The sequence below is a fragment of the Penicillium subrubescens genome (assembly GCF_028828155.1).
Source record: "Penicillium subrubescens strain IBT 31985 chromosome Unknown utg000006l_segment0_segment0, whole genome shotgun sequence".
Lineage (NCBI taxonomy): Eukaryota > Fungi > Ascomycota > Eurotiomycetes > Eurotiales > Aspergillaceae > Penicillium > Penicillium subrubescens.
In genome coordinates, this window is record NW_026643156.1 from 2,035,934 (window position 1) to 2,046,764 (window position 10,831).

Here is a 10,831-nt window from a genome sequence, read left to right on the forward strand (position 1 = left end):
ATCATCCCATCGCCAACCCCAACGCCATTGATAACGGCGGTCGAACACCAATGAACTGTGCTGCAGCGAACGAGCACATGGCGGTTGTGAAGCTGTTGGTCGACAAGAATACCAACCTCAGTACTGCGTCGGATCACTAAAACCCCCTTGGGCAGACACCGCCTTGGAAAGGCGCATTGACTACTGCTAGATAGTGAGAAGGTATTCGTATCACCGAACAAACCTTCAGGGACACCATTGACATTGGCCATGAAGAGACGTGACGATTGTTGATATATTGGTCAATCTTTCAAAATTAATTTCGTACTCGCTAGTTAAATAATATCTGTGCTTCAAGAAAGCTGATTCGAAAGATGATCCGAAAGACGTTTAGAAAGACCTTTGACAGAAGGAGTGATTGAAGCATACCAAGTTGGTCCGTCTCTCTGGTTTCGAGACTCAGCCTTTTGAACTACTATAATGATATCTAAAGTACTCCGTAGAAGACAGTAATACCATTACTACGCTTAACCAGACTAAGGGGTATGTCATCGAAATAGCAATCATATATCGTCGTTTTAGCAATTCACCACCCCAGGTAAACCCGCAAAACTAATCCTTCAATGTAATTGGCGATGTCTCAGCCAAGCCTCGAACTAAGCCTTGGCGTAACCGGAGAGTCCCCCTGAATGAGTAGGGCGGACTTCAGCGACCGTTGATGAAAGAGAAGAAATAACCGTCACTCCTCATGTGCGCCCGTGTCCAATGGGACCAAATTTAATCCTCGCAGGGAGACTAGTGGTGGCAGGCCGAAGTATGGGGTAATAATCTTGCCAGCAGGCCCAGCACCCTTTCTTTAGGCTTATGTGTGCTTAAAGGTGTTGACGGTAGCCGAACGAATGAGCGCGCTCAGGGCATTGACCCTCCTTCCAGCACATGTGCTCACTGCTCAGTCCAGGATCACCTCGTGGGTCGCGGAGTTGGTTCTTTTGTTCCTTCTCGTATACCTCGTAAAAAGTATTTTAGTGCAGTCATGGTTGGGGTGCCCCGCAGCAAAGGTTGTCGTACATGCCTAGAACGACGAGTCAAGGTAAGAAGTTTGCGTTTTGTTTTTGAGCCTCCGATCCTGGGGTTTCCTTTTCGCTAAATCTGCCTTAGTGTGACGAGAATTTCCCCACGTGTAAACGCTGTGACAAACGTGGCCTCCAGTGCCCAGGGTACAATAGGCCGCGCAAGTTCTACCATTTTATTGGGCCTTCTGGTGAACAGCTCACCACTTCCGGATTGCCTCAATATATCATAGACGACTCGGTGTCCCTAAGGCTGAATCGCACGGCTTGTGTGACCCAACAAAAGGAAGCATTCGGCCTCTTCGTCGACACCACGTTCCCAGGCTTGTACTACGCATGGAGTTCCCGCGTCGACGTGAACTTCATAGAATTTGTTCGCCAGCAAGATGATTCATCATTCGGCGCCTTGATGTTGGGTGCTCGGATCTTGGGCACACTGCACTTGGGTCGGCTTTATAAGGACGAGGACAAAATTGCTTCTTGCCGCTCGATGTATAGCCGAGGCCTACAATGTCTGGCCGAGTTGATCAGGAACCCTCAAACAGTCAAATCCGATCACACCCTAGGTGCTGCAGTGCTACTAGCTATTTATGAGATTCTGGACGGGACCGGTCAGAATTCCTGGCTCACACATTCGCGCGGTATCACTGCCTTGTTCCGACATCGAGGGGCCAGAGCCCATAGCCACGGAGTTGGACACATGCTACTTATCGCGTTCCGTTCTTTCATCGTCGCCGATGCTCTGATTCGCAACGAGCCTTGCTTTTTGGCGGAACCAGAATGGAGGTCTATCATAAAGGTCTCAGTCCGGCAGGAGGGACTTCTCGGCAAAGGAAGTAAACTAGGCGATTTGATCGAATATTCCTTCCATGATATTACCATCATCCCCGGCTTGGTGGTGCGGACACGTTCATTATCCAATAAGCTAACTCATGACAACCCAGTACGAAGACAAAAACTTATGAGGGAGCTGATGCAAAGTCGAGAGAGGCTCACGGACCTGCACAGTCAGTTAGTGACCCTCTCTTCCCATGATATCCGCCTTGAGGATAGGCCAGGTGTCTACGGGCCAATTCCCGTTCATGTGGCCAATCTATTGGCGCATTTTTCGCTTCATGGGATCAATTTAGCCACTGCCCTTCTCGATAGACTTATACTCTCAATAGACTCAGGTCAACTACAGTTGACCGGGTCAAAGAGTGCCCTATGCATCGAGCCCAGCAAAGAATACCAGGATACCGCAATATCTAGTGCGTCAGACATGATTCCAATGTTGGCTGGAGGCTCCATGGGACAAATAAATGAATCACCGGATCATTTTGCTTTGTCAATGGGAATGATGATCCTTGATGGAGGTTCAAAAGACCAACTTCCTTGACCGCTCCTTGGGTGACTTTACTTGCATCCCCTTTGTCTATGCGTGTTTTGAAGAGCAAATCTGCTGCAGTGGATATGTCCCGAATCCGCGTTATTGCCTATTTCAGGCTGCGAGCAATCTTCGTGGCACGACCAGTTCCGGCCATCATTGGCTGAACCTTTGCGGTGGGCCAGGTCGAGCTACGACTAGACATTCCAGCCCAGCCTTACCGTCGAGTCAGACGTTCCACAGGTTCAGCCAGCTCGAGGTGAACCAATGACGCTGCCTCTGAGCCCAAGCTAAAGATGCTCAGCGCGGTGGTCGCGCAACAGATGGTGAGAGTCACCCGCCCTCACCCGGGCTATTGCGCTCTCGTCCTGCTCACCCAAGTCCCGCGACGCTAAAGCGGCGCTCTCAGGCCATACCCACTTGGATACCACTTTACATCTTGTGTCCAATACATACGACCATAGGGTGTGGAGAACAGGGCTTCCCGTCCGCTCAGCCGTACTTAAGCCACACGCCGGCCAGTTAGTAGTATGGTGGGTGACCACATGCGAATCCTGGCTGTTGTATGTTTTTATTTTTGATTTCATTTCATCTTGCTTGGTGATATTTCCTAAGGTATTTTCAGGCAATGAATTCAATTATTTCCGTCAAAACTATCCATCATGTTGAATGACAATAACCACTTTTTTCCCACAAGGGATCTGGAATAAAAAACACATAAAAACTTCCCTTGACAATAATGTACAGTCAATCGAGCAACCAAAATGTTGCTTTTTACACGAGCTTCCATCTAAGACTTGGCTGTGTGCGATGACAGCTTGATTCAAACAAGTTATGACCCCTTAGACTGGGACTTCCTGGGTGGAGCAGTGAATACCTCCACCCAAAAATGGCAGCTGATCAAGGCGCACAGTCTTCACCCGACGATCCTTGTACAAGCCACGAATGAGTTCCAAGGCCGCAGCGTCGGCCTTCTTGTCTCCAAACTGGGGGAAAATGACACCACCATTCACGAGCAGCCAGTTGACATAACTCAATGAAGGATAATCCTCCTCTCCACTTTCAATGTCTTTCAGAGTGCGTCGGTCTAGTCCCAGCGAGTACAGATCGGCCTCAACCATTTCGACAACCTCGAGACGTCGGCCATGAGCGTCCGTCGCGTTTTGGAGAATAGCACGGGCGTCCAGGAACACCTTGGAAAATTTGCTATCATCGAGAGTGTTCGGCCTGCTCATGACAACCTTTCCTGGTGCGATGAATCGTGCAAGACCATCAACATGTCCATCCGTGACATCTCCGTCCTTGATACCAGGAAGCCAGATGATCTTTGCGACACCAAGAGTTCGCTGCAACTCAGCCTCAATTTGCTGATTGCTCTTTCCTGGATTGCGATTCTCGTTGATAATTGAGCTGTCGGTGATCAGAAGAGTGCCTTCGCCATCATCCTCAAGCGAGCCGCCCTCCGTCACCAGCCACGTAGAAATTCGAGTGAGGTTCATGTTGTCGCAGATCTGGGACGCAAGGGATACGGAGGCATTGACAGGGTACTTGTTACCCCAACCATTGAAGTTGTAATCCACTCCAACAAGATGACATCCATCGAAAACAAAAGTCGGTGCCATGTCACGCATCCAGAGGTCAAGCTTAGGGTAGTCATGGACGGTTTGGACGAAGATATCGTCTGGATCATGCTTGAAACGCTTCTTTGCCTCGTCGAGGCGGTCCGGGGTGACCAAGAGAGTGACTTGTTCGAATTCAGCGACTGCCTCAGCAATGGCCGAAATATCACGAGTGGCAGCCGCCAGATCACGACTTCCGCCCTTTTCCGCATAGGCGTCGTTCTCGATCGATGGCCAGGCCATGATGATCTCGTCATGGCGATCCCATTCCGCTGGGCGATGCATTGCGGATGCGAAAATAGCCTGAAGCTGAAGAATAGCAACGAAGAGAAGTTTCGAGCCCATAGAAGCGGTTGCGAAATAGTTTTTTCTTTTTTCTTTTTTTTTCTTTGGAGAATGTAATGAGAGCAAGCCTGATCTTTTACGATGGCTTTATATTTCAAGGTCTCCGCGGCTGTTATAGATTCATGTTGTTGCCTATGGCAAATCAGCGCAGATTTATCCGCAATTTTCTTGGCAATATGATATTTAGTTTAGCGAGAGATGAAGAATAGTCGAGAAGAGGTGGATGTAACGCCACAGCCCTGCCAAAACCTATTTCAGCTGCAAATTTAGCGCCTCCTCTTTGCAAGTTCTCCATATCAGTCGTCTGTGGCTGAACTTGGTAGTAATCGTCAGGAACCATGGTTTCACGGCGCGGAAGGATATCGGGATAGGCAGCATATCCCGCCTGCGCCCCTCAGATTAGGATGTCAGCCACACATTTGGTCAACCTAATTTGCCACGTGTAACATGCTAGACCTCAAGATGTTCGATGGTCGATACCTTAGATAGAGCCTATACACTAAAATTGAAGCAACTACATTGATGGGTCTTGATAGCTCGGCCATGGGCCTTAGGACCTTCATTTTCTCCTTTCTAAAAGAGCAATGGTCCAGCCAATGTGTATAACCTCAATGACAATTTTGCATCCAAATATCCATTGAGTTGACGGGCGGTGTTGACTTGAAGACCGCGGTTCACATGGATCGGAATGTGGGATAGCTCGACGCACTCCACAGCCAAGCCAGCCTCATTCCGGCCCTGAGTGGATCAATCTTTGGCTTCTCATTCTCTAAAATTTTAGGCTCTCACATTTCGCTTTCATCAAACCAGCACTGACCCACACATTATGGGAACTAGCCACATACAAGCCACTCCGATCGACTCTGTCACTCTAGGCGTCATTGTTGGGAAAACGCTTAGTCGCGGCCAATGGCCTTACCTGTCTTGGCATTTGATTGAATGGAGACATTGAAGACCCTTAACCACGGTGTTGCGAGCAATCTCGGAGATGAACGATGGTCATTGTTCTAACTACAAATGACCTAATTCAATATCAAAGCTGGGGCTGGCCATAGTCATGTCAAGTTTGAATTGAATTCTGAGAAATCGAATATCTCAATTCTAGTCAATTGATTCGAAATTAAAAGACGTGTTACCATTTTCGATAGACACCAGGACTCATAATCATAATATGCATATCGTCGAGGATTTAATTAGGATAAGAAGACCGCATGTTTATTACCTCGCGAGCTCTAGGTTGGCTTCCTGCACGAGCGGGGTGCATCACTTGCAACAGGCAACAATGAAACTCGCGCCGGGGCCATGTCGTGAATAAAAAGTGGTTCCAGATTCGGCAAAGATACACAAGACCATTTAGACAGCCATTAGCTTTGGGTGTAATCAGTTAGTAATTTCGGTTAGCCGAATTTGGTTAAATCAAGGCTTGACAAAGAGAATACCAAGAATTAGGAGCTTGGTAAACACGACGCTGCTGACCCTCGGCGGAGTAACCTGCGCAGGGTCTGTGAAAGCTGTCTGACACTTCCAAGCCCATCTAAAGTCAGTCGAGAGTAAAACAGTATTTCCGGGCCGAAAACGTTGATTTAGGGAAGGCTAGGTCCAGGATCCTAGACAAGGCGATCAGAGTATTCTTGTGTGTCCTATTAGCTGTCTGTTGCTATGAACCATTTCGAGAGACCGCTAGAAATCAATTGGTTCCTCCTTAACTATTGTCAGCGGAGCCATTGTCGAGTGGAATACAGGATGGACGATGTGTCTCCATTTGGTAATCAAGGTAGTGGCAGTTCAATGTTCTGGGTGTAGAGACCAGAGAAACCGCTCAATTGATATGCTTCCACTTCTTATTATTCAAGGGGTCTTTCTAAAGGTCATTCAAATCCTCCTTCTTGATAGCTAAGGTATCATTCTTTAGTCTATCGTTCAACTCGCGACTGCAAAGATGATTTTGAAGATTTGTCGGGTTTTTAAACTTATGGAACCCACTGTAGTTGTTCCAGGGACAAGCATTAGACAGCGTCGGATAAAATGAGATAACGCGTACAGAGTAAACATCTTCCCAAGTCTAGAGACTTTTTGCAGACTGCCTCACTCTTTCAGTAGAAGGGATGTTTTAGATTACCCAGTCACCTCGACAAATCTACACTACGACGATAGTGAAGCTGACTATGAGGATAGTAACGCTGACTATGAGGCCGCCTTCTGCACAGTTTGTTTCTTTCCATTTCTCTTTTAACTGTACTTGTTTGGCTTAAGGTTCGTAAATAATTTGCTGTAGCCCTACTGCAAATGAAAAGACTCTAACTATACATGTGTAGTAAACAAGTCTAGTTGTCGTGGGGGCCAAAAGATTCGGATTCGGTGATTGGCGGGTGCGTAAAAGGTGTCACAACTGACTACACTCCGTATTCGCTAGGCAGCCGATTTTGAGCAGAACAAGGCCAACGCATAACAAATAAATTCCAAACCACTGTCTTGTCTATAAGGCCTATATGAATCAATGGCGCACGTCACAGAGCAACTAGCCAGGAGACGCCGAACCAGTGCCCCCAAAAAACGAACTGGATGTGGCACTTGCAAGTACGTCTTTCCATGCAACCTCTATCTGACATAGACCAACCCCCGGTGATAGGATTCGCCATAAGCGTTGTGACGAAGCGAAGCCTATCTGCAATATCTGCCGCAAGACTGGGCGCATTTGCGATGGATACATTGACCCCTCAACCGGCAGGCAGTTCGGTGGCCATGCTGACCGAAATTCCCCCTTCCTCGGCATTGGCCCTCGCACACTCTTTGCCAACGAAGTCGAAGCTCAAGGCTTCCGGTTTTTCGAAACTGCGACCGAGATCCAGCTTGCAGCCGCGCTTCGGAATCACGGCTGGACTCCGCCCCTTCTCCAATTGAGCCACCAAGACCCCGCTATCCGCCATGCCGTCATCGCTAATGGCATCATGAGTAGGCGATATCAAGCGAGCGAGATTTCGGCCTCGACAGAACCACTAGCAAACAATTTATCTCAGGCTGCACTTCAACAATATTGCAAAGCCATTGCTTGTTTCCGGTCCCAGCTGGGCTCAAACCTTGATGTCAATTCGCCGTCACTGGAAACTGCACCCGCATGTTTCGTGCTTCTGATCATGTTCGAGTTCATGCAGGGCAACGCGTCTGGTCTGATTATACATTTGAAACATGCAAACAAATTAGCAGCGACTTTCGGTGGGAGTCGACAAACACAGTTTTTTATAGATTTACTGGCGTTGATAGAGACGGTCGCAGCATTGTGGCTCAACCTAGACTTGTCTCCTGCCGATGCTTCACCGTGCCTCCAAGAATTGAACAAATGTCCCAGACCTTTGTCATTGCCTCATGGTCAGATCTCACTCTATTATGATCTTTCCTGGATCAACGACGATGTTTTAAAATGGCGTCATGCCGTGGCATCTGCCCACGTGGATTCAATGACGCATGCCGTTGACCCAAAGAGTTTCTGTGCCGTTTCATGGCGAACCATCCAGTCCAAGCTAGACACTTGGCATGAAAGATGGGCTACAAGGTCTCCAAACGAAGAAGATAGCGCACCACACTACTATTCTCTTCTCCGTGTGAACTATCTCGTCACCGTCCTCGTCGTCGATGCGGTTCATCAACGGCATTTATCAGCGCAGCCTATCCAGAACGAGTTTACTCACAGCCGTGAGCCACCGAAGTTAGATTATTTCAACGAGATTTTCAAATCAGTTGCAGAAGTTCTAGAAGCGGGCCACTCTTTTAGTCGATACTATCCTTGCGCTGAAGAGGGACCGCTCGAAGCTGCAGGCTTGCTGCCTTTGTTTTCCTTCCGGCACAGCTTTATTCAACCGCTCTTTTACGTTGCGCAACACGCTCCTCAGGCATCACTACGCCAGAGAGCAATTGGGCTTCTTATGGAGAAGCCATGGCGTGAAGGTGCATGGGATTCCTATATTATGGGTTCCATTGCAAAAAGTTCACTGGGAGGCATTGCGGGCATGCATTGAATGATATGAAAAGCTATAGCTTGTAAATTGTGGACACGGATGGAACCCTCAATCTTTAGTAGGAGCCGCAACAGTTGCCTTCAATCCCATCTCGATATTCTCACCTTCCTTATTTTCATTGGCCAGATGCGAGAGATCAAGTTCTTGCTCCTGCTCCCGATCTCGTCTCTGCCGATCCAATTTCTTCCTCGTGACAAAGCTCCAGAGATAGGCCCCATCAACAACCTCATGTCCACCATCCTTTTGAATCCACACATTCCCGAGAAACGTGGTCAATAGAACCGAAAGCCACATGAGTGGTATCATGGCAATGAAGGCCCACATAATACCGCTCTGGGGATCGAGTTCACCCGACCCGCTTTTGTTGGTGAAGACCGTCGACATTATAGTCAGCCCCACGAGACCACCAAATGGAACAGCAAATGACACCAAACATGAAATTTGAGCTGTCATTGTGGGAAAATAGGCAAGTCCATGCAGCGAGGCTGGGTTCATTCGTATTCCGACGCCGTGACCGACCAGTGCCATCATGCCATAGATTACGCTAGTCTTGGCGGCATGAACAGCCCAGGCTAAGACGGTTATCCCAACTGAGGAGGTGAGACTGCCTAGGAGGAGGGCTGGGAGTGTTTGCCGCGGCCAGACGTTAGATGCGAACATGGCCATGTAGGCGCCAGCTGTATCATCCACAATCAGTACAGTGTTCCTTTCGCTAGTTTTAAGTGTCATGCATAACTCACCAGCTAAGCCGGGTAGAAAGAAGAGAAGAGAGATTCCAGCATTACTTGAACTTCGCTTCTCCACGAGAGCAAAGTACAAGTCCATGAAATACATGACTGCAAACATGGAGACGCCAATAGAGAAATTGACGAGGAAGAGTAAACCAATGTCCCGCTGTGACAATAGTTCCCATGGGACCATAGCTTTCTGTCTAGGCAAGGCTCGAGCCATCATGGATCCTGGTACCATACTTCTCTCATATACAATCCAAGCGATCGCCAGGATTCCACCAATGATAATCGGGGCTAGCACCGCTGCTGATTTCCAAGAATAATTACCACCAGCCCAAGTCAGGGCCAGAATCAGTAGCCCGAATCCCCAGAGGAAGAGCAGCTGACCGCCATAGTCTATGGTCAGCAGACGAGCGACGAAGCGACGGGGACCAGTCGACATGTCACGGTCCTCGAGTTGCGGAAGTTGCTGAGGGCCTTGGAGTTCTTTTCGGAGGACAAAAACGACCACGATCATGGCCACAACACCGATGGGCAAATTGATGGCGAAACACCATCGCCATGAAGTCGAAGTCAAGTAACCACCAACGACGGGTCCAACGCTAAACCCGATCCCAGAGACGAGGGCAAAGATAGTCCAGTTGAGCGCGTATTCGGAAAGCGAGACTCGGTCGGCCAGAATTGTGCGGATGGAGATATTGACTCCCGCTGCTCCTATGCCTTGTAGAGCACGGCCAAGAAGGAGAACGCTGAAAGTAGATGTCGGGGCGCCGGTGCAAATAGCCGATCCAATGATCATGACAAAGATCGCAACCTGAAGTGTGTTATGTCTGCCATATAGGTCGGTGAGTTGGGCCCAGAAGAATAAGAATGCGGCGGAGGTCAGGTTGAAGGACGAAATAATCCAGTTGAGTTGGCTGAGTTGGCCTGTGGGTGGTGAGAAGGTCAGCTTTCCAATTGTTTGATATGCGACACACCAATCAAAGGACGACTCACCAAAGTCTTCTGCAATGTAAGGAAGCGCCGATGCAATAATTGTCGTGTCCAAAGACTGGAGACAAAATGGTGCGAAGAGGCCAAGAATAATTTTCCATCGGTAAACACGTCGTCGCTTCTTTTCGGCAGCTTCCTCTGGGGAGACAGTCTTCTTCTCGTTCGGGGTATCATAGGCAGTGGATTGAGTGACTGGATTTTCATCGGCATTATCTGTCACTGTCGGTTGTGCCTCGATCCTTTTCCTCTCGTTGTGTTTCTTGATTTTCTTGTATATCAGAATCATGGTGCCAACCCCGACGTACCTAATATAACCAGACACCGGTGCTGATGACAGACGATTCACCTGCCAAATAATCGGACGAAAATCTGACGGCTGACGACTGTCTACAGCTTTATAGCATCCTCTCAGTCATGGAAATCCCACGCTGCAATACGAGATATCTGTGCCCTCCATGATATTGCGGCCCACCCACCGCTTCCGCTTATGGGTGCGCCCTAAATCCCCGTCACCCCTAAATCCCCGTCACATTTTTACCATGCGTCTAAAAAAACCATCAAATTAGATAACTAGCCTAAATAAAAAAGATCTCCTCGCTCCAGGGCTACTCTAGCCGATTCGGTAGACCTATCAATATCCTCCTGGGGCCTCTTTGGCATATCCAAACCAGTAGCCTGCTTATACTGCTTCGCAAGCTTCCTCTCCTCCGCAGCA

At 48.6% G+C, this 10,831-nt stretch overlaps 4 protein-coding genes across 4 annotated transcripts; 2 read left to right on the forward strand and 2 right to left on the reverse strand.

The window, feature by feature from the left end:
* Nucleotides 1-1,012: 1,012 nt before the first annotated feature.
* N7473_009224 (Zn(II)2Cys6 transcription factor domain-containing protein) lies at nt 1,013-2,427 on the forward strand (the record flags this gene model as incomplete). Its single annotated transcript, XM_057155163.1, has 2 exons — nt 1,013-1,069; nt 1,138-2,427. The coding sequence occupies 2 exons, from the start codon at nt 1,013-1,015 to the stop codon at nt 2,425-2,427; spliced, it is 1,347 nt and encodes a 448-aa protein (XP_057006293.1).
* An 830-nt stretch (nt 2,428-3,257) lies between these two features.
* Nucleotides 3,258-4,379, reverse strand: N7473_009225 (agmatine deiminase family protein; the record flags this gene model as incomplete). The annotated part of the gene is made up of 1 exon (XM_057155164.1): nt 3,258-4,379. The coding sequence occupies one exon, from the start codon at nt 4,377-4,379 to the stop codon at nt 3,258-3,260; it is 1,122 nt and encodes a 373-aa protein (XP_057006294.1).
* A 2,497-nt stretch (nt 4,380-6,876) lies between these two features.
* N7473_009226 (Zn(II)2Cys6 transcription factor) lies at nt 6,877-8,392 on the forward strand (the record flags this gene model as incomplete). The annotated part of the gene is made up of 2 exons (XM_057155165.1): nt 6,877-6,956; nt 7,009-8,392. The coding sequence occupies 2 exons, from the start codon at nt 6,877-6,879 to the stop codon at nt 8,390-8,392; spliced, it is 1,464 nt and encodes a 487-aa protein (XP_057006295.1).
* Nucleotides 8,393-8,440: 48 nt separating this feature from the next.
* Nucleotides 8,441-10,402, reverse strand: mfs56 (uncharacterized protein; the record flags this gene model as incomplete). Its single annotated transcript, XM_057155166.1, has 3 exons — nt 8,441-9,069; nt 9,133-10,050; nt 10,120-10,402. 3 exons carry the CDS (start codon nt 10,400-10,402, stop codon nt 8,441-8,443), a joined length of 1,830 nt encoding a protein of 609 aa, XP_057006296.1.
* Nucleotides 10,403-10,831: the final 429 nt, after the last annotated feature.